Raw genomic sequence first — 23517 nt, 5'->3', positions numbered from 1 at the left:
ATCCTGTTTGGTGTATTCACCTTCAACAATGATCTGAGCTAGACCTTCTGGGTAACATGCTGCAGCTTCTCCATCAACACTTGCTGTTTCACCTTGTGCTTTTATGTTTGGAGATGGCTTCTTTTCTTTTTTTAATTATACTTTAAGTTCTGGGGTACATGTGCAGATCTCGCAAGACTGTTAACGTAGATATACACATGCCATGGTGGTTTGCTGCCTCCATCACCCCTTCACCTACATTAGATATTTCTCCTAATGTTATGCCTTCCCACTCGCCCCACCCCCTGCTATCCTTCCCCAGTCCCCCACCCGCCAACAGATTCCAGTGTGTGATGTTCCCCTCCCTGTGTCCATGTGTTCTCATTGTTCAGCATCTGCCTATGAGTGAAAACATGCACTGTTTGATTTTCTGTTCTTGTGTCAGTTTGCTGAGGATGGTGGTTTTCAGATTCATCCATGTCCCTGCAAAGGACACAAACTCATCATTTTTTATGGCTGCATAGTATTCCATGGTGTGTATGTGCCACATTTTCCTTGTTCAGTCTGTCACTGATGGGCATTTGGGTTGGTTCCAAGTCTTTGCTATTGTAAATAGTGCCACAATGAACATACATGTGCATGTGTCTTTATAATAGAACAATTTATAATCCTTTGGGTATATACCCAGTAATGGGATTGCTGGGTCAAATGGTATTTCTATTTCTAGATCCTTGAGGAATCACTATACTCTCTTCTACAGTGGTTAAACTAATTTACACTCCAATCAACAGTGTAAAAGCAATCCTATTCCTCCACATCCTCTCCAGCATCTGTTGTCTTCAGATTTTTTAATGATCGTCATTCTAACTGTCGTGAGATGGCATCTCAATGTGGTTTTGATTTGCATTTCTCTAATTACCAGTTGATGATGAGCATTTTTATGTTTGTTGGCTGCATAAATGTCTTTTTTAAAAAAGTGTCTGTTCATATCCTTTGCCCATTTTTTGATGGGGTTGTTTTTTTCTTGTAAATTTGTTTTTAGTTCTTTGTAGATCTGGATATTAGTTCTTTGTCAGATGAGTAGCTTGTGAAAATATTTTCCCATTATGATTGTTTCTTTTGCTGTGCAGAAACTCATAAGTTTAACTAGATCCAATTTGTCTATTTTGGCTTTTGTTGCCATTGCTTTTGGGATTTTAGTCATGAAGTCCTTGCCTATGCCTATGTCCTGAATGGTATTGCCTAGGTTTTCTTCTAGGCTTTTTATGGTGTTAGGTCTTATGTTTAAATCTTTAATCCATCTGGAGTTAATTTTTGTATAAGATGTAAGGAATGGGTCCAGTTTCTGCTTTCTGCACATGGCTAGCCAGTTTTCCCAGCACCATTTATTAAACAGGGAATCCTTTCCCCATTGCTTGTTTTTGACAGGTTTGTCAAAGATCAGAGGTTGTAGATGTGTGGTGTTACTTCCGAGGCCTCTGTTCTGTTCCATTGGTCTATATTTCTGTTTTGGTACTAGTACCATGCTGTTTTGATTACTGTAGCCTTGTAGTATAGTTTGAAGTCAAGTAGCGTGATGCCTCCAGCCTTGTTCTTTTTGTTTAGGATTGTCTTGGCTGTGTGAGCTCTTTATTGATTCCATATGAAATTTAACATGTTTTTTTCCAGTTCTGTGAAGAAGGTCAATAGTAGCTTGATGGTGATAGTGTTGAATCTATAAATTGTTTTGGGCAGTATGGCCATTTTCATGACATTGATTCTTCCTAACAATGAGCATGGAATGTTTTTCCATCTGTTTGTGTCCTCTCTTATTTCCTTGAGCTGTGGTTTGTAGTTCTCCTTGAAGAGGTACTTCACATCCTTTGTTAGTTGTATTCCTAGGTATTTTATTCTCTTTATAGCAATTGTGAATGGGAGTTCACTCATGATTTGGCTCTCTGTTTGTCTGTTATTGGTGTATAGGAATGCTTGTGATTTTTGCACATTGATTTTTTATCCTGAGACTTTGCTGAAGTTGCTTATCAGTTTCAGAAAATTTTGGGCTGAGACAATGGGATCTTCTAGATATACAATCATGTCATCGGCAAATAGAGACAACTTGACTTCCTCTTTTCCTAATTGAATACCCTTTATTTCTTTTTCTTGCCTGATTGCTCTGGCTAGAACTTCCAATACTATGTTGAAAAGGAGTGGTGAGAGAGGGCACCCTTGTCTAGTGCCAGTTTTCAAAGGGAATGCTTCCAGTTTTGCCCATTCAGTTATTATTTTGGCTGTGGGTTTGTCGTAAATAGCTTTTATTATTTTGAGATCGGTTCCATCGATACCTGGTTTATTGAGAGTTTCTAGCATAAAGGGCTGTTGAATTTTGTCAAAGGCCTTCTCTGCATATATTGAGATAATCATGTGATTTTTGTCTTTGGTTCTGTTTATGTGATGGATTGTGTTTATAGATTTGCGTACATTGAACCAGACTTGCATCCCAGGGATGAAGCCTACTTGATCATGATGGATAAGCTTTTTGATGTGCTGTTGCATTTGGTTTGCCAGTATTTTATTAAAGAGTTTTGCATTGATGTTCATCATAGATATTGGCCTGAAATTTTCTTTTTTAGGTGTATCTTTGCCAGGTTTTGGTATCAGGATGATGTTGGTCTCATAAAATGAGTTAGGGAGGATTCCCTCTTTTTGTATTGTTTGGAATAGTTTCAGAAGGAGTGGTACCAGCTTCTCTTTGTATGTCTGGTAGAATTCAGCTGTGAACCTGTCTGGACCTGGACTTTTTTTCATTTGTAGGCTATTAATTGCTGCCTCAACTTCAGACCTTGTTATTGATCTATTCAGGGATTCAACTTCTTCCTGGTTTAATATTGGGAGGGTGTAAGTGTCCAGGAATTTATTCATTTCTTCTAGATTTACTGGTTTGTGTGCATAGAGTTGTTTGTAATAATCTCTGATGGTAGTTTTTATTTCTGTGGAATCACTGGTGATACCCCTTTATCATTTTTTTTTGCATCTATTCGATTCTTCTCTATTTTATTTTTTATTAGTCTGGCTAGCAGTCTATCTATTTTGTTGATCTTTTCAAAAAACCAGCTCCTGGCTGTATTGATTTTTGAAGGGTTTTTTGTGTTTCTATCTCCTTCAGTTCTGCTCTGATTTTAGTTATTTCTTGTCTTCTGCTAGCTTTTGAATTTGTTTGATCTTGCTCCTCTAGTTCTTTTCATTGTGATGACAGGGTGTCCATTTTAGATCTTTCCTCACTTCTCATGTGGGCATTTAGTATTATAAATTTCCTTCTAGACGCTGCTTTAAATGTGTCCCAGAGATTCGGACACATCGTGTCTTCGTTCTCATTGTTTTCGAAGAACATCTTTATTTCTGCCTTCATATCATTATTTATCCAGTAGTCATCCAGGAGCAGTTTGTTCAGTTTCCATGAAGCTTTGTGATTTTGAGTGAGTTTCTTAATCCTGAGTTCTAATTTGATTGCACTGTGGTCTGAGAGACTGGTTGTTATGATTTCCATTCTTCTGCATTTGCTGAGGAGTGATTTACATCCTATTATATGGTCAATATTAGAGTAACTGTGATGTGGTGCTGAGAAAATGTATATTCTGTGGATTTGGCATGGAGAGTTTTGTAGATGTCTATTAGATCCGCTTGGTCCAGATCTGACTTCAAGTCCTGGATATCCTTGTTAACTTTCTGTCTCATCGATCTGTCTAATATTGACAGTGGAGTGTTAAAATCTCCCACTATTATTTTGTGAGAGTCTAAGTGTCTTTGTAGGTCATTAAGAACTTGCTTTAAGAATCTGGGTGCTCCTGTATTGGGTGCATATATATTTAGGATAGTTAGTTCTTCTTGTTGCATTGATCCCTTTATCATTATGTAATGCCCTTTTTTTTGTCTCTTTTGATCTTTGTTGGTTTAAAGTCCGTTTTATCAGAGACTAGGATTGCAATCCCTGCTTTTTCTTGCTCTCCATTTGCTTGGTAAATCTTCATCCATCTCCTTATTTTGAGTCTATATGTATCTTTGCACGTGAGATGGGTCTCCTGAATACAGCACACTAATTGGTCTTGACTTTTTATCCAGTTTGCCAGTCTGTGTCTTTTGACTAGGGCATTTATCCCTTTTACATTTAAGGTTAATACTATTATGTGTGAATTTGATCCTGCCATTTTGAAACTATCTGGTTGTTTTGCCCATTAGTTGACACAGTTTCTTCATTGTGTCAATGGTCTTTACCATTTGGTATGTTTTTGTAGTGGCTGGTACTGGTTGTTCCTTTCCATGTTTAGTGCCTCCTTCAGGAGCTCTTGTAAGGCAGGCCTGGTGGTGATGAAATCTCTCAGCAACTGCTTGTCTGTAATGGATTTTATTTCTCCCTCACTTAGGACGCTTAGTTTGACTGGATATGAAATTCTGGGTTGAACGTTCTTTTCTTTAAGTATGTTGAATATTGGCCCCCACTCTCTTCTGGCTTGTAGGGTTTCTGCCAAGAGATCCACTGTGAGCCTGATGGGTATCAATCTCTGATAGACTCCAGCTGTTTTTCTGCAACTCCCTCACCTCTCTCAGCCTTCATAGAATTGAAATGAGTTAAGGCCTTGCTCTGGATTAGGTTTTGACTTAATGGAATGTTGTGGCTGATTTGATCTTCTATCTAGACCACTAAAATTTCCTCCATATCAGCAATAAGGCTGTTTGGCTTTCATGTCATGCTTGTCTACATTGGAGAAGGCATTTTTATTTCCTTCAAGAACTTTTCCTTTGCATGTATAAGTTGGCTAACTTTTTGGTATAGGAGTCTAGCTTTCAGCCTATCTTGGTTTTTGACATGTCTTTCTCATTAGGCTTAACCATGTCTAGTCTTTGATGTAAAGTGAGAGATGTACAATTCTTCCATGCACTTGAACACTTAGAGGCCTCTGTAGAGTTATTAATTGGCTAATTTCAATATTGTGATGCATCAGGGAATAGAAAGACCCAAGGATAAAGTTAGAAATGGGAAACTACTGGTCAGTGGAGCAAGAGAACATATACAACATTTATGCATGAAGCTTTGGGTGCTATATGGGTGCTATTCGCGGTGCTTCCAAACAATTGTAATAGTAACATCAAAGACCATTGATCATAGATAACTGTAGCAGATATAATAATGTTTGAAATATTGTAAGAGTTACCAAAATGTGACCCAGAAACACAAATTGAGCACGTGCTATTGGAAAATTAACACTGATAGACTTGCTGGAGGCAGGGTTGCCACAAACCTTCCATTTGTAAGAAAGTGAAGTGCAGTAAAGCAAGGTAGTCCTGTGCTTCCCAGCGAAGCTGTGTCACTTCATGTGCTTCTGTCTTTGTTGAGGGGGAGGAGCATGAATGAGGTTATATTGGCCCTGAAACAGATCTAAAGTCCAGCTGGTGGCTGGGCACAGTGGCTCACACCTGTAATCCCAGGACTTTGGAAGGTGGAGGTGAGTGGATCACTTGAGGTCAGGAGTTTGAGACCAGCCTGGCCAACATGGTGAGACCCTGTCTGTACTAAAAATACAAAAATTAGCCAGGTGCAGTGGTGGGTACTTGTAATCCCAGACACTCAGGAGGCTTGAATTCCTGAGAATCTTGATTCTCCAGACACTCAGGAGAATTGCTTGAACCCCGGTGGAGGAGGGGTGGAGGTTGCAGTGAGCTGAGACTATGGCATTGCACTCCAGCCTGAGCAACAAAACAAGACTTCATCTCAAAAATAAAAAATATTGTTCAGCTGGTGCCCTCCAGAGGGTCCTGGACCACCCACCAAGCCTCCCAGCCCACCTCTGTCCTGCCTAAGCAGGCAGCCACCCCAGTCCTAAAGTGAGACTGAAAGAGGAGGGTCCAGGTCACTACCCCTGGGAGGTCCAGGCCACTACCCCTGGTCCTGGTCCAGGTCACTACCCCTGGAAGGGCTCTGGCTAAGACATGGAAATGAGGGGATGGGGGGCCTGTCCCCAAGAGCCTTGCAGGGTCCCAGACACACAGCACCAAGGGATGTCATGGTACCTCCCCCACCCACATATAGGGAATCCTGCTGGCTTTGCTTCCTGTATCCTTCTCATATCCATTCTCTCCCTTATATCCAAAGACATCTTTGTAAGAGGAAGCCAGCCAGGTCACTCCCTAGCCGAAACCCATGGATGACTTCACATTCCTCTGGAAGTTGAATCCAGGTAACTCCTTCAGCTGTGAGGCACCATCTCAGCTTTGCTTATCTCAAACTCTGCTCTGGCCATGCTGGCTCTCTCCCACCAAACCCTTCTGGCTTTTTTCTGTCTTAGAGCCTTTGCACTTGCTGTTCTTCTGCCTAGAATGTTCTCTCCACACTGCCTGCCCCATCCCTGTCTTCAAATGGCTGGCTCAGCTCAAGTGGCCTCTGCTCTTAGGGCCTCCCCGGTCCTTCCTAAAAGAGCCCCACTCTCTCCGGCCAGTCCCCTTCTCATGGCTTCACTTTATTTCTCCATAGCACTTGTCACCTCTGAACTTATCCCTCACCTGGGTGATCGTCTATTTCCTCCATGAGCATCTAAGCCCCATGAAGGAAGGGCCTGTCCTGCTGCATCCATTCCCTCCCTGGGGAACAGTGTCTGTTGAGTGAATGGTAGTGTTTGTTGAGTGAAGAAGGATGTTGGCCCAGTGACAGGCAAATAAATCAATGGAACAGAACAGAAATTAGAGAATAGTTTTCTGTTTTTAAAATTCTTTCATAATAAAATAAAATATAATAAAAATATAATTTAACATAATTTTAAAAATAAGCTGGGTGTGATAGTTCATGTCTGTAATCCCAGAACTTTGGGAGACCAAGGCAGGAGGATTGCTTGAGCCTTGGCAACATAGCAAGACCCCATCTCTACAAAATATAAAAAATTTAGCTAAGAACTGTGGTTTGGCTGGGCACAGTGACTCATGCCTGTAATCCTAGCACTTTAAGAGGCCAAGGTAGGCAGATCACTTGAGGCTAGGAGTTTAAGACCAGCCTGGCCAACATGGCAAAACCCCATTCCTACTAAAAATACAAAAAAAAAAAAAATTTTAATAGGCATGGTGGCATGCACCTGTAGTCCCAGCTACTCAGAAGGCCGAGGCACAAGAATTGCTTGAACCTGGGAGGTGGAATTTGCAGTGACCTAAGATTACACCATTGCACTTCAGCCTAGGTGGCAGAGTATGATTGCCTAAAAAAAAATAGTGATGGTGTGTGCCTGTGATCCCAGCTACTGGGAAGGAAGCCAAGGTAGGAAGATGGCCTGACCCCAGGAATTCAAGGCTGCAGTAAGCCGTGATCCTGCCACTGCACTCCAGCCTGGGAGACAGAGAAGAGTGAGAATAATAATTAATAATATCAATAATAAAAAAAGCTCTCTGATCAAATAAAAATATTCTCACTGAAACTTCTAGAAATAGTGCCTTCAAACTGTTACAGGAATATTGGGAACATCTGGGCAGCAGTGAGGCTTTGGGCTGCCCCTGAGTACTCCAGGTGCCTCTGCCTAGAAAGGCAGAAGGTCCTCTCAGCACAGAACAGCCTGGGAGATAGATGGCAGCTTCAGCCCTGCCCCTCCACCCTCGCAGCACTTCCTGTGAGTCTTTGATAGGAGGAGCTTCATTCCATCCCATGAGGTCTGTTCCTGTCTCTAATTCCATGAAGAGCAGGGACTGTATCTTACTCCACTCCTGCCCATCCATGTTACCACGGCAACTCCCAAAGTTAGCCACTGTTTGTGCAGGTTGTGGGTACTGGGCCATGATCCAGCCCCTGCCATGGGTCATGCTGTCCCTATCTCCGTCTGAGTCACACAGCCTGTGTGTTTCTGACCCAGTAAACCCCTCATGGGCAAAGACTTTCTCAATTCCTCCCACCCACCTTCAACTGCTGGAGCACTGGCTTCCTCTCTTCCCACACTCCCCTGCACCCTGGAAAGACTCCCAGAATGCCTGCTCCTGCACTGTCAGTGACTGTCAGCCTGGCCCTTCCCACCTCACTGGACACTTCTCCAGGGTGAGGACAGCTTCTTTGTCCCAGTGTCCCCAGCACACGGCCTGATGCCTGTCACACAGTAGGTGCTCCATAAGCATCTGGTAAATTCACGATCTGGGGACACAATAAACAGCCTCTTTCCTTGCCTTAATTCTGAACAATTATAAACAATGGGTAAGATACACAAAAAGGATACAACTTCTGTCTAGCCATCTCCTCTCACCTGCACCCCAATCTCTGTAATAGGAGCTGGAGGGGATTTGAGGTCCTTCCAACCCTGGAATTCCCCATCCTATAAGCATGTGGTTCTGTTGCCTGTCCTGAGACCAAATCATGCATCCGGCTCCCTCCCCTGGGCTGCACACTCAGGATACTGGAACACAATGTGGGTACATTACAGCAACGTCCCAACAGTATATGGTTATCAGGGCACTGCAGCAAGTGAGAGTTAGGGGATTTGGGTTCTTGTCCCCGCACTTAACTGACTCACCAAATCCCTTCTTCCCTCTGGCCGCAGTTTCCTGTTCTGTTAAGTGAGGGGAAGGACCTGGCTGATTCCGTCTAATATCTGAGGATCTAACACACAGGTCTAAGCTGCCATGATTACCTTCTGCAGTTCCCTGATTATATTACATGATTCCATTATTATACTTCATGAATCTACAAGGAACTTGATAACATTTTGTGATGTGATGTTATTCTACAGTTGTTTAACAACAGTCTCAGATTCTATATGTTGGCTCTTCAGTCCTTAGAAAGCCCAAATGCATGTTTTAAATGAATTCAGTGCTGTATCAATTTTCTACTGTTTCAAAAACAAAACAAAATACCACCCTAAAACTTAATGGTGTAAAAACACTACCATTTTATCACCTCATGTTCTGTGGGGAACTGGGCTCAGCTGGGCCGTTCTTCTGCTCCATGTGATATCTGGGGCTGCAGTGGAATATCAAAATGCTCAAGGTAGCTCACTCGCATGGCTGGCAGTGGTGCTGACTGTCGCTGGGAACTCAGCTGGGGCTTTGGTTTTCCTTCTCATGGCCTCTCCATGTGGCTTGGGATCTGGCTGGTTCCAAGAGGCAAGAATTAGAAACTGCCAGTTCCCTTAAGGCCTAGACTTGGATGTCCCAGAACACCACTACATTCAAGAGTTGCAGAAAGAAGCTGCACGTGGAGAGTAGCATGTATGTGCAGGGAATGGAGGGAGCATTTGGGAGGAAAGTGTGTCTTTGGAGACTAACCTCTGCAAACACTGACACCATCTAATTAAAGCACCTGCTAAAAACAGATGAAGAAACATGCTGGAGTCCAGTAGTTAAAGTGTCATCTGTCTGCCAGAGCCTGGGAACTAATGCTGGGTACTCCTGCTTGCCTTTGCTATGTAAGAAATGAGGACACTCCAACAAGTGTGGAGGCAGCCTGAGGACTGAAAGCCTTTGCCCCTGCCCCTTCACTCCCATAGCACCACGACTCAAGTGACTCAGTGCCTCTCTCTGAGCCTCAGTTTGCTCTTCTGTAAAATGGGGGCATCGGTCTTGAGGATGCTGAAGGTGCCTCCACCCCTAACCTTCTCTGTCCCTCTGTGCTCCTAGGTACTCCTTCCAGGACGAGGAGGACATGTTCATGGTAGTGGACCTGCTCCTGGGGGGAGACCTGCGCTACCATCTGCAGCAGAATGTGCATTTCACTGAGGGGACTGTGAAACTCTACATCTGTGAGCTGGCACTGGCCCTGGAGTATCTTCAGAGGTACCACATCATCCACAGGTAACGGGACTGCTGGCAGGATGCCTGGGATAGGGGCATCATGGGCTACAGTGTCCAGAGCAGTCTGCAGTAGTGGGGAGAGAATTTTGTCCCTGACATGGTTTAGAAGAGGTAGTACATGGGGGAGAAAAGCAGAACACTTTTCTTCCTATTTCTTTTACGTTCTCTACAAGAGGCACCTAGACCTCCCATCCTGTACCCGTACACTACTGCTTAGAGACATGGCTGGTGGCTGGTCTTAGCTTCTGTGCTCCTGTATGCCTGGGGAAGCTGGAACATTCTGTCCTTCTTGTCTCAAGTCAGAAGGAATACAGTGGAATTATTATACTAGTGAGTTGAGAGTGTGAAGGATTCTACTCTTTTTTTCCATACTTTGAAATCAGTGCCATGCATTGCAGACGATCTCTTTCTCTTGGGAAGCCTCAGTGCTGGCCCTGGGATTTTGCATAAAAGCTCTGAGTTTCTGCGGCCTCCTCAGGGACCTTGCTTCTCCCTGCTGTGCACACCTGTGCCATGTCCTACACAGGTGAGAAAAGTGACTTTGTCTGCAGAAGCTGGAGCTCAATGAGAGGCTCTGGAAAGTGATGGTATCATTTATAACTCTTCTCACTGACCCCAGAGGAGGCAGCTGGTGTGAGGGGCTCCAAATTGGTTTACCCATGGTCTTGCATGGTGCTTGGCTGATCGCCTTGTAATTTGACTAATTTTGGAAGATTTGGAAAAGATGAGGACTTGAACTTCTAGGTAAAGATGACAGATTAAGCACATACGTCTACATTATTCCCTTCTTAAACTCCATTAGATGACAGTAAGGACTATTTGAAATGTGATAAAATTATGAAGATAGGGAAAACTGAAAGGGGACTACAGTAAAAACAGTGGGGGAAGCTGGAAAGAAAGATGTAGAGTGATCAATGACTTAGGATACCAGAAACTGAATTTAAATTTGCTACTGGGGAGAGTCAAGAACTAATAGATGCTAAAGAACCCCCCAAATGCTCAGGAATTGGCAGCACCTGGTATCTATGGAATGGGGGCAGTTGGTGAAAAGAGGCTATAATAAGGTGAATTGCCAAAAACTTCTTACGTACTATTAAGAAACACAGACCTCTTTCTGAACTCTGCAGAACCAGGTGGTTGCCCTCTTCCTTACCCAAAAGGAAAACTAAAGGTTAGTCCCCTAATGAGGGTAAAATGGAGAGTGTCTGGGCTGAAGGACATCAAGCCTGCCTGGGTTGGGATACTGTACTAAAAATGGCAAGATTATATGAACATATACTTATTAGATGCCGAAATGACACCCTCCCACCCTAACTGGCATCAGAGAATGGTAACTTTATGCCTTCATCCTCTACACAGAGAACTCGAGTGATCTCAATGGGAATGTGACTGAGCCAGGAGGAAAGAGATTGTCCCATCAGAGGTTTTCCAGGCACCTTAGAGTGTAGGTCACATTATCAGCTCCCAATTAAGTTAATGACAACATAGGATTATCAGACATCCAGGAAAATTTTCTAACTTGAATATCAAGATCTAAACAATAAAATGAAAATAAAAATAAAGCTTAGACTAAACAGCAACTCTGGAAACATCAAAATAACTATGATCAGTATTTTCAGAGGATAAAAGCAGAATTTTGCATGTGCGAAAAAAGAAATAACATTTTTTAAAATTCAGGGAACAAACAGCAGAGCTCTTATGAATCAAAGTGTGAAAGCAGAAATTTAAAGAACACAGAAGATGTGTTGGAAGATAAAGCCGTTATACTTTTCTATAAAGTAGAGTAAAAAGACAAAAAGAAAATATGAGAGAAAACATAAGAAAGTTAAAGAACCCGTCTTCAGATTTCAACACTAGAAAGAATAAAGAGAAAACATAAGGGAGAAATCATCAATGAAATAATTAAAGAACAATCTTCCGGACCTGAAATACGTGAGTTTCCATATTGAGGTAGCCCACCAGGGGTGCAGAGTAATGGCTAGAAACAGACACATACCAAAACAAATGTCAGATTTGATAAGCTTCCAGAGAAGAGCCACAGGTCATAGAGACCGAAGAATCAGAATAGTTTTGAATTTCTTTTTTTTGTTTGTTTTCTGTTTCTTGAGACAGGGTTTTGCTGTCACTCAGTCTGGAGTGCACTGGTATAATCATGGCTCACTGCAGCCTCAACTTCCTGGGCTCAAGTGATCTTCCCACCTCTGCCTCCTAATAGCTGGGACCACAAGCACACACCACCATCCTTGCATTTTTTTTTTTTTTTTTGTATTTTTTGTAAGAACAGGCTTTCAACACGTTGTCCGAGGTGGTCTCAAACTCCCGAACTCAAGCAACCCACCCACCTTGGCCTCCCAACGTGCTGGGATTACAGTTGTGAGCCACAGCGCTCAGCCAGTTTTGCATTTCTTAAATGCTAGAAGGCAGTGCAGATGTGCTGCTCAACCACGTGTGAGGGTATACATTTTCCCCAGTTCCAGGTCTCAAAAAGTGTTACTCCCATATACTTTTTCTTAAGTACTAGGAAAATGAGATGGACTCCAAAATGAAGGAGTGAATCAGATGATAAAGAAATGGAATACAGAAAGCTAGAACTCCAGCAAAGCAGATAAGCATAGGAAATCTCCAGGATGCTGCTGAAGGGATGTCAGTTGTGCCTCACATGTATACCATGACCAGTTCTTGATTAGCGTGGATCAGAGACTCTAGAAGAGAGTTGTTGAGGAAAAGTGAAATTCCTGACACATCCAGCCTTGAGAGGAGATTCATTTAGTTGGTAAACAGTTAGAACACGTGGACACAGGGAGGGGAGCATCACACACTGCAGTCAGTGGGGGGTTGTTGGGGGAGGGACAGCGGGGTTGGGGAGGGATAATGAGGGGAGAAATACCAGATATAGGTGATAGGGGGATGAAGGCAGCAAACCACCTTGCTATGTATGTACCTATGCAACAATCCTTCATGATCGGCACATGTACCTCAGAACCTAAATTACAATTAAAAAAAAAAAGAATCTGAAATTGAGGTATGAGAGGTTTGGGAAAAAAACTCAGTGAAAATAACATTATTAATTTTAGGGAAGAAAAATGTTCACAGTACATCTGTGTAGAGTACAGCTCACTAAGTGGGTCGGCTCTGTATATAATACCTAATCGTATCACCTAAACCCTGAAAATCTAACCAAAAACTCAGTGATAGTCCATCAGGAAACTGGGGAAATGGGAAGGATGACTGGGTCTCTTGGTATTGGAGAAATATTCCTAAATCTTTATCTTCTCTAGTAGGAAGTCCAGTCTCCAGGGAGAGCCTGGAGTTAAGTGAAGGAGTCACTAGAAGTCTATCATTTAGAGATAAGGAGTTGGATACCAAAACTGTGATCTGGAACAGATGAGTGGATAGAGAAGGATAAATGGGGGAGAAAGTGATAGGATTAATGCTATTAACAAAATGTGTTTGTAACTGAAAGTGACAGGGATTGTTGTATTGAAACAAAACTTGCCAAATTATCTGGCTCTTTAAACTATTTGCATATAACTTTGATACAAATAACAATAACAAGCACAACAAAATGAAGGAGGAGGAGAATAGTAGTAGTAAAGTTGTTGTTCAAATACACAATTGTTTATTCACTCAGTCATTCACCAGCTTTGAAGGAATGCAGGCATTCTGATTCTGGAATCTGTAAGTGTGGTGCTGTACTTCCTAAAGCAGGTCACGCCGTGGCAGAGCATGCTTCTGTTCCTTGATGGGGTTTCTTTGAAGGTGCTGAAAGAGTTCTTTACAGATCAGTTATATATGTGTCATTCGTGAACTACTGTAGCCATTCATGAACTAGAGTGCAACAGATAGATGATCCATGTGTCCAAATTCCCTGAGACACTAGGTCATGTGGACATTGGTAAGCTAAATGCCAGTGTTCCAGAGCTGAGCCAGGGATGAACAAAGCAGGAGATGGAACCATTGCATGACAGCATGGCTGGCTGGGGCCATTTCGTTAAGATTCACTAGATTTCAGAAAAAGTTAGAAGTCATTCTCAAATATTCCTCTGGTGGAGGTCATCTGCTCTTAGATTCCAGATGTACCCTGGGGCAAAGGAGCTATCCAGTAATTATGGGAATGTTTTAACGTCTTCTAAGCGAAATGTGTGATGGTTAATTTTCTGTGTCGATTTGACTGGGCTAAAGGATGCCGAGGTAGCTGGTAAAACATTACTTCTGATTGTGTCTGTGAGGATGCTTCCAAAGGAGCTCAGCATTTGAATAAGTGAGCTGCATGAAGCAGATGGCCCTCCCCAGTGTGGCGGGCATCAACGATTCCACTGAAGGCCTGAATAGAATGAAAAATTGGAGCCATTCACTCTTTCTACTTGAGCTGAATCATCCATCTTCTCCTGTCCTCCGTCATTGCTGCTCCAGGTTTTTGGTCTTTCAGGTTTAGACCAGGACTTATGCTAGCAGCCTCCCAATTCTTAGGCCTTCATACTTGAACCGAATTACACCACCAGCTATCATGGGTCTCCAGCTTGCAGACAGCAGATCACAGGACTTCTCTGCCTCCAAAACCCCATGAGCCGACTCCCATAATAAATCTGTTATATATGTATATCTGTCTTCTATTTCTTTTGTTTTTCTGGAGAACCCTACTACAGTTGAATTACCTTACCAAGTCTAAAATTATAAACTTGGCAGAGATTTGAGTCAGTCTTTTTTAACCTCTTCCATATGGCTCATAAATCCCCCTTTCAGTGTGTGTATGTGTAGATTTGAAATTATGTGTCTGAACACAACCATGTATAAGGATGTATGGAAATGCTGCGCAATGTTTTGCATTAATTCAACAGCTGAGTTTATGAATCCTCAGCTGGGTATGTACCAGACACTTTCAATGCCGTATTTATACCCTCAGATGAGTGTTGCTTCTTTCAAAGTAGCCACACGTGGAAGTGGAGGAATTACCCCACAAATGCAAGCCTGGGTTGGATTGCCAAGGATATTTATCTTCCATCTCGTTGGGCTTAGGGGAGCTACTGAACTCTGCTCAACTCTTTGGACCTGGATTTTCTAATCTGAAAAATGCTCCTGATTAAACCCTCTTCCTGGGCTACTATGCAAATTTTATGAGAAAACGTTCATAAGGATTTATCTGTGCCTGGCTTCTTCTAGATGCCTCATTCTTATTTCCTCTGTCTGGGGGAACTGGCTTTGAAATCTGATGTTCAGTCTTTCCTATACACTCTGAGTGATAAAACTCCATTCTTTGAGGATGATGTTACAGATTTTTAGGAAATAAAAGGTATTTTAGGTCATAGCCCAGTGAGTTTGATAGTGCCCAAGCAGGGAAATACCACTTTCAGTCCAAAACAAATTGTTTTAAAGCAATTAAAAGACTTACTTTTCATAGCATTTGAATTGGCCCTTCATTCTTTAAACGTCAATCTGGGCCAGGCTGTGTACCAGTTCCTGGGAAGAAAATGATGAATGAGACTCAACTTTCTGGGTGGAACAGGCACCCCCACAAATGATTACAGCCCAGGATGATGACCATGACAGAGCACCACACAGCACCAGTGGGAGACTCAAGGAGGGACATCCAGCCAGCCTGAGTGGGGAGTGGGGCAGGGCCTGAGTTGGCAGAGAAGGCTTCCTCTGCCATACTCGGTCTGTGATTTGTAGGATAATTAGGAAATAGCACTGAGAAAAGGAATGCAGAAAGCACTGGGCAGAAGGGCCAAAACTTGAGAGGCTCCAGGTGGGTGGACCCTGTTTTGCAAGAGTCAAGGGTAGTAGGGCGCACACCCTAAGAGGCCCTGCTTTGCTCATTTATTGATGGGATGATGCTTGGAAGTGACATGGTCCAACTTGTCTTTGAAAATGATCTTTCCGATGGCCCTGAAAGTGCATCCCAAGATGGATCTTCATCCAAGGCAGGATTCCTGGACTAGGTATCCAGGATACACAAAACTAAATGAATAACAACAGTGACAATGAATCAGGTTTATTAAACAATGAATGAATCAAGTTTATTAAAATGTGTTGACACTACTTTAAACTATATACATAATAAACGTGTGTTTGCATATGTGTATATATGCACATGGGGTATATAAATGTGCATATACATATGTAGTATATATAAATATTTATAGACACCTACCACATATATAATAAACACACTCACATACATGCACATACACAAATAAAATGAGCTAGTTAGTATAATGACTCCTATTTTGCAGAGAGATTGGGTGATTTGCCCCAGGACACACAGCTGGCAGGTCATGGAACCCTGGCTTTGAAACAAGGCATTCAAACCCCAGATCCCAGGCTGATGACCACTGAGCATACATCTCCCTTATTGTTGAAATTGCACGGAACTGTTTACAAAATGCTCACAGGAGTGAGTTCCTGCATATATTAACATACAAATGAGCACATATGGATCTCATCGACTCCTCACATCCACCCAAGAGGAAGGCACTGTTCCAATGGTGTGGATGAGGCAGCAGGCATTTCTGGGAGCTAAGCCTCTAACCCAAGGTCACACAGCTAGTTAGCAGTGGAATTGGAGCTTTTAACTGGAGTGTGACTTGGAGTCAAAGGCTCTCTCCACTACACCTTGTTGCCTCCCCAGATGCAAAAGCAAAATTAAGGTTATGTCCTATTCACAGTCACATCAGCTAATTCATAGATACCCAACACAGGGGCCAGATAGTCACTTCTTCATGGAGCGTCCCTGACCACATTTTATCTAGATAGCTTCTCACTTTATTCCCCACCACATACTTTCCCAAACCACTTTGTCTGCTTTCTTCCTGGCATGTAATCTTAATTGATAATGCTTTAGTCAGTAACTTACTTCCAGGCAGCCAGGAAATAAACTTGCTATATTAGGCTGTTCTTGCATTGCTATAAAGAAATATGTGAGACTGAGTAATGTATAAAGAAAAAATGCTTAATTAGCTCATGGTTCTGCGGGCTGCACAGGAAGCATGGCGCTGGCATCTGCTCGGCATCTGGGGAGGCCTCAGGAAACTTGCAATCGTGGTGGAAGGCAAAGGCGGAGCACACACATCACATTCCAGAGCAGGAGCAAGGGAGAGAGGGGAGGCGCCAGACACTTTTAAACGACCAGGTCTCGTGAGAATTTACTCACTGTCACCATGGTGATGGTGCTAGAGCATTCATGAGAAATCTGTCCCCACGATCCAGTCACCTCCCAGCAGGCCCCACCTCCAACACTGGGGATTACATTTCAACATGGGATTTGGGCAGGAACGTACATCCAAGCTGCATCATCTGCGTAGTCTGTGAATTCTCTAAGGGTTGGCACTTTTTCTACCTTGTTCATCTTCATATTTTCAACACCTGGTATAGTGCCTGGCACATAGTAAATGCTTCAGAACTACTTGTTAAATCAGTGAAGAAATGACAGAGAAAGTAAGGGCCTACCTTACTTGAAATTACTTGAAATACAAGTTCACATTTAATAAGTCACTATCCATATCCTGAACTGCTTCCTGTAAGTTTTCTGACCAAATATTCTTTGATTTATGAGAAGCTAGCTCCTTAAAAGTTTGTGGAGGAGGGGTGCAAAGTAGCCTATCACAAGCATGGCATTCCTTTGAAGTCTTACATGTTATGCTAAAAATTTCTGGCTGGACACAGTGGCTCACGCCTGTAATCCCAGAACTTTGGGAGGCCAAGGCGGGTGGATCACCTGAGGTCGGGAGTTTGAGACCAGTCTGACCAACATGGAGAAACCCCATCTCTACTAAAAATTCAAACAATTAGCCAGGCTTGGTGGCGTATGTCTGTAATCCCAGCTACTTGGGAGGCTGAGGTAGGAGAATCGCTTGAACCCGGGAGGCAGAGGTTGTGGTGAGCTGAGATGGCACCACTACACTCCAACCTGGGCAACAAGTGTGAAACTCTGTCTCAAAAAAAAAAAAAAAATTCTCCAAGTTTTGCATTCTACTTCGTTATGTAGTCATGATTCTTCTAATACATAAAGTAATATTTTAAACTATGATTCATCCGAAAATAGAGAAAATGAGCAATGAAGGCTGTTGAGAGTCTCCATGGTCCATAGGCAGGTGCTGTTGCATTGCATCCATCAATTTGAGGAAGATAAGCTGATTTGAAGACAACTCATGCCTCATGTGAAGTGCAGGACCCCGATAATTCTCTCGTTTCTCTGGCCTTTTAAAATCCGATTCAGAGTCACATAAATATGAAGCTATAAACAGCAACCATTTGTTCACTGTTTTTAACAGAGCACTGATCCAAATGCTAATCAAAGTTGGTTTGGTACATTTTCAGGCTTTTTGTTTAAATTTTTACCGGTAGGGTTACCTACATCAAATCGCGTCTGAAATGCCTGAAACCTGTTACATAGTGTCTCTTCCTCTCTTGGGAAACATCTTCCAGTGAAGTCCAATGACCTATGATGCACTGTATTTTGCTCCTGACCCTGAATTTGCATCACATGTAAATTAACTAACAGTCTCAGTACTGATGACCCACTCACTTCGTCAGGCTCACAGTCTTTTTTTCCTGTGCAGGAACCTTGACATGTACAAGAAAACCTTTGCCTTGCAGTTGCTGATTCCAGTCTTGGGAAAATATCTGCTTATTAGGTCAAATATTTATGAAACCTTCTTTATTACTGAAGTGAATCATAAACCTTATCTGAGTTTTTTCTTTTTTCCATTTTTTCTTTTGTCAGACTATGTTAGAAATCTTTTGTTTGTTTGTTTGTCTTTTTATTATTAGGAGCAGTAATAGATTAATTCTGAAAGAGTAGCCAGCACCTTTCTTTAGTTAAACCAGTATTATCTCTGCAGGCATTCAAAGACACTTCACATTTCTCACCGCCAGGTGGGGTGGCTTACTCTTGTAGTCCTAGCACTTTGGGAGGCCAAGGCAGGAGGATCACTTGAGCCCAGAAGTTTGAGACCAGCCCGGGTAACAGCAAAAACTCGTCTCTACAAGGCTACTTGGGAAGCTGAGATAGGAGGATCAGCTGAGCCTGGAAGGTCAAGGCTGCAGTGAGCTGTGATTGTGCTGCTGCAGTCCAGCCTGGGTGACAGCTGAAAAAGATTAATTAAAATAATTAATTTTTTAAAAAAGGAAACAAAGACACTTCCCATTTCTCTACAAAATTGCCTAAAAGTATAGAAATGCTAACTTTTATACAATTTATCATTTTTTATCATCCTATTGAATTCAATAAGAACATTTTAAAGTAAATTCTTTTCTTTTTTTGCTCTGACGGTATAACTGGGTTTAAGCCTAGATCTTATTTTAAATAGATCGTATGTGTACATGTTATAAAATTTGTGATTCAAATGGTACGAATGAAAAATAAGTTATAGTTCTCCCCTCTTTTTTTTTTTTAGCATTTTCATGAATTTAAAGTAGATGCTTCAAACTCTCTAAGTTTCTCATTCCTGTTCCCATAGACAATTTAATTTTAAAGTGTTAACACATTGAAAGGAAAATAAAAGATACACTAGAAGCACGTGCATATGTGAAATATGTTATTGGAAATTAGAAAACAAAATTGTTTGTGAGATATTAGACCATAATGATAACCAATATTTGCTGAGCATTTTGCATGTGCCTGGTTCTGGGTTAAATGTTTTGCAGGTGTGAGTTCACCTAGTCCTATTAGTAGTCCCATTTTACAGGTGAGACTGCTGTGTCTCAGGGAGGGTGAATAACTTGCCCAAGGGCAAACAGGAAGTGGCCACCCCAAGTCACCAAGCTTGAGGGACTAAGCTCTTACTGTCTCTGTTCTGATAACCTATGGCAATCAACTTCTCCAACAACATTTATCCATAGAATTGATCTGCTATCCAAGCTATCATGAAGGAAAGGTCACTTGGATGACTCTCACGGAAAAATGAAATTATTTTGCTTTTGCTTGTGCATTAAAATAAAAATATATTTTAAGTGACACTATTCAACATCCTCCCTCCCTGAAGTTGTTGGCATTCCCTGTCATATTGTGCAACAGTGTCCGTTTCCCATTGAGGTTGCATGAACTGATGGAAATATCATTTGTGTCCTTACATTGAAATGTTTGTGTGTGTATGGTTGTTATTTTCATACACAGATTTCCTTCCTTGAGCTTGTGCCTCCTGAATTCTAGAAAGGCAAACTATCTTGACTCCTGATATTTTGGCAAATTTTTCTGTGTCTTCCTCAGAAAACTAATTGCAGAATGAGGCTGGGGTAGTGGTCAAAGTGTCAAAAGTCTAAGAGAAATATTAAAAACAGCAAGAGAAAAGCATCTAGTCACTTATAATGGAATTCCCATCAGATTAACAGCAGATTCTTCAGAAAAAAAAAAGAAAAACACGTTAAAAACTGCAAGTTAATGATGCTATACTCAACAAAGTTATCTGTCATAAATAAAGGAGACATAAAGTCTTTCCCAGACAAGCAAAAGCTTGGATAATTCATCACCACTAGACCAGCCCTACAAGAAATGCTTGAGGGAGCCCTACCCTTGGGAGTGAAAGAATGATAACTCCCACCCTGAAAACACATGAAAATATAAAAACCACTGGTAGAACAACACACAAACAAAAATGAGAAAAACTCAAATGTTGCCACTAGAGATTACCACCAAAATGCAATGATAAACAATAAAAGAGAAAGACAGGAACAAAGGAAATACAAAACAACTAGAAATCAATTAATTAAATGACAGGAATAAACCCTAACATATCAATAATAACCTTGGATGTAAATGGATTGAACTTTCTACTTAAAATATATAGACTGGCTGAGTGGATTTTTAAAAGCATGACCCAACTATATCTTGCCTACCAGAAACTTTTCTCATCTGTAAAGTCACATATAGACTGAAAGTAAAAGGATGGAAAAAAATATTCCATGAAAATAAAAAACAAAAATAAGCAGGAGTAGCTATACTTATATCGGATAAAACAAACTTTAAGTCAAAAACAGTAAAAAGAGACAAAGAAGGTCATTAAATAATGCTAAAGTCCTTAATATAAAAATATATGCACCCAATAGTGGAGCACCCAGATATACAAAGCAAACTTTATTAGATAAAAGAGAGAGAGGCTCCAGTACAATAATAGCTGGGGACCTAAGCATGCCCCTCTCCGCATTAGACATATCACTTAGACTGAAAATTGTCAACAACAACAAACATACTGGATTTATACTGCACGTAAGACCAAAAGGACCAAACAGACATGTACAGATCATTTCATCCAACAGCTACAGAATACATCAGCACATGGAACATTCTCCAGGCTAGACCATATGTTAGGATATAAAACAAGTCTCAACAAATTTTTAAAAATTGAAATTACTCAGATGTCTTCTCAGGTAGCAATGGAATAAAACTAGAAATCAATAATGAGGAACTTTGGAAACTATACAAATACATGGAAATTAAACAACATGCCCCTGAATGACCACTAGTTCTAGAAAGAAATTAAGGAGAAAGTCAAAATACTTCTTAAAACAAATGAAAATCAAAACACAACAAGCCAAAACCAATGGGATACAGAAAAAGTAATGCTAAGAGGGAAATTTGAAACAATAAATTTCTGCCTACATCAAAAGAGTAAAAGATTTCAAATAAAATGATGCACCTCACGGAATTAGGAAAACCAGAACAAACCAAATTCAAAATTAGTAAAAGGACAAAATAATAAAAGATCAGATCAGAGCTCAATAAATGAATTAGGGACAAAACAAATACAAATGATCAACAAAAAGAAAAAGTTGTTTTTTTTTTTAAAGATAAAATTGATAAATCACGAGCTAGACTAAATAAGAAAAAAGAGAGAAACCCAAATAAAATCGGAAATGACAAACAAGACATTACAGCTGATAACACAGAAATACAAAAGATCATCAGATACCATGATAAACAATTACGCACTCACAAACTGGAAAACCTAAAGGGGATGGACAAACTTCTGAACACATACAACCTGCCAATATTAAATCAGGAAGAAATAGAAAACCTGAGCAGACCAGCAACAAGTAATGATACTGTATTAGTAATAAATGTCTCTCAAAAAGGAAAAACCAAGAACCGGATGGCTTCACTGCCAAATTATACCCAACTTTCAAGGAACTGACACCATTTTTCTTAAACTGTTCTAGAAAATTGAAGAGGAAGAAACTCTCCCTCACACGTTGCATGAGACCAGCATTACCTTGATACCAAAACCAGACAAGGATGCAACAAAAAAGAAAATTATAGACCAGTATTCCTGATGAACTTATACATAACAATTCTCAACGAAATACTTGCAAACCAAATCCAACAACACATCAGAAAATTAATACACCATGGTCAAGTAAAATTTATCCCAGGAACAAGGATGGTTCATCTTATGCAAATCAGTAAACATAATACATCACATCAACAAAATGAAGGGCAAAAAGCAAATGATCATCTAAATACATGCAGTAAAAGCATTTGATAAAATTCAATATCCCTTCTTGTTAAAATCTCTTGATAGACTAGGCATAGAAGAAACATCCCCTGACAAAATAAAGGCCACATATGGCAAAACCCCAGCTAACGTCATGCTGAATGGGAAAAAGCTGAAATCCTTTCCCCAAGGAACTGAAATGAGACAAGGACCCCCACTTTTACCACTCCTATTCAACACAGTACTGAAAATCATGGCCAAAGCAATCGGGAAAGAGAAAGAAATAAAAAGGCATCCAAACTGGAAAAGAAGTCATATTGTCCCTCTTTGCTGATGATATGACATGATATGATATATAGAAAAACCAAAAGACTGCACCAAAATACTCTTAGATCTGATACATAAATCTAGTAAAGTGGTTAGATACAAAATCATCTTACAGAAATCATCAGTGCTTCTATTCACTGGTAATTAACTAGCTGATATTGTTAAAATGACCATCCTACCCAAAGCAATCTACAGATTCATGGCAATCTCTATCAAAATACCAGCATCATTTTTCACAGGAATAGAAAAAACAATCCTAAAATTCATAGGGAACCACAAAAGAGCCCAGATAACCAAAGCAATCCTGAGCAAAAACGACAAAGCTGGAAGCATCACAATAACTCACTTCAAAATATCCTAAGACTGTTACAACCAAAACAGCATATTATTGGCATGAAAATAGACAATTAGATCAATGGGAAAAAAATAGAAAATCCAGAAATAAATCCACATATTTAAGGCAACGATTTTGACAAAGATGCCAAGAACGTACCGGGGAAAACAACACTTTCTTCAATAAATGGTGCTGGGAAAATTGGATATCATGTGCAGAAGCATGAAACTGGACTCATCTCTCACCGTATGCAAAAAACAAATTCATGATGGATTAAAGACTTAAACATGAGATGAGAAACTATAAAACCGCTGGAAGAAAGCAAGGAAAACACTTCAGGACATTGCTCTAGGCAAAGATTTAATGGCTAAGACCTCAAAACCATAGACAATGGAAACGAAAATAGACAAATGGGACTATATTAAACTAAAAAGCTTCTTCACAGGAAGCAGTTAATACAGTGAAGAGGCAACATTTCGAATGGAAGAACATATTTGTAAACCATTCACTTGACAAGGGACTAATATCCAGAATATACAAGGAACTCAACAGTAAAAAAAAAAAAAATTAAAATGTGGGCAAATGACATAAATAGACATTTTTCAAAAGAAGACATAAAAATGACCGACAAGTACATGAAAAACTGATCAGCATCACTAATCA

The 23517-nt window shown here is 40.9% G+C and overlaps 1 protein-coding gene across 6 annotated transcripts in view; it reads left to right on the top strand.

Annotated features, from left to right (window-relative positions):
- The window catches only part of STK32B (serine/threonine kinase 32B), a 417401-nt gene that overhangs the window by 254781 nt on the left and 139103 nt on the right, over positions 1-23517 (top strand). For all 6 annotated transcript variants that reach the window (XM_064363904.1, XM_012467008.2, XM_064363899.1 and 3 more), the window contains one exon: positions 9592-9765. In XM_064363904.1, coding sequence (XP_064219974.1) covers positions 9592-9765 — 174 coding nt within the window. The remainder of the gene's footprint in view (positions 1-9591; positions 9766-23517) is intronic.

Source organism: Aotus nancymaae, unplaced genomic scaffold (genome assembly GCF_030222135.1).
Source record: "Aotus nancymaae isolate 86718 unplaced genomic scaffold, 86718_ANA_hifiasm-v0.15.2.pri h1tg000006l, whole genome shotgun sequence".
Taxonomy (NCBI): domain Eukaryota; kingdom Metazoa; phylum Chordata; class Mammalia; order Primates; family Aotidae; genus Aotus; species Aotus nancymaae.
This window is presented reverse-complemented; position numbering and strand designations above follow the sequence as displayed.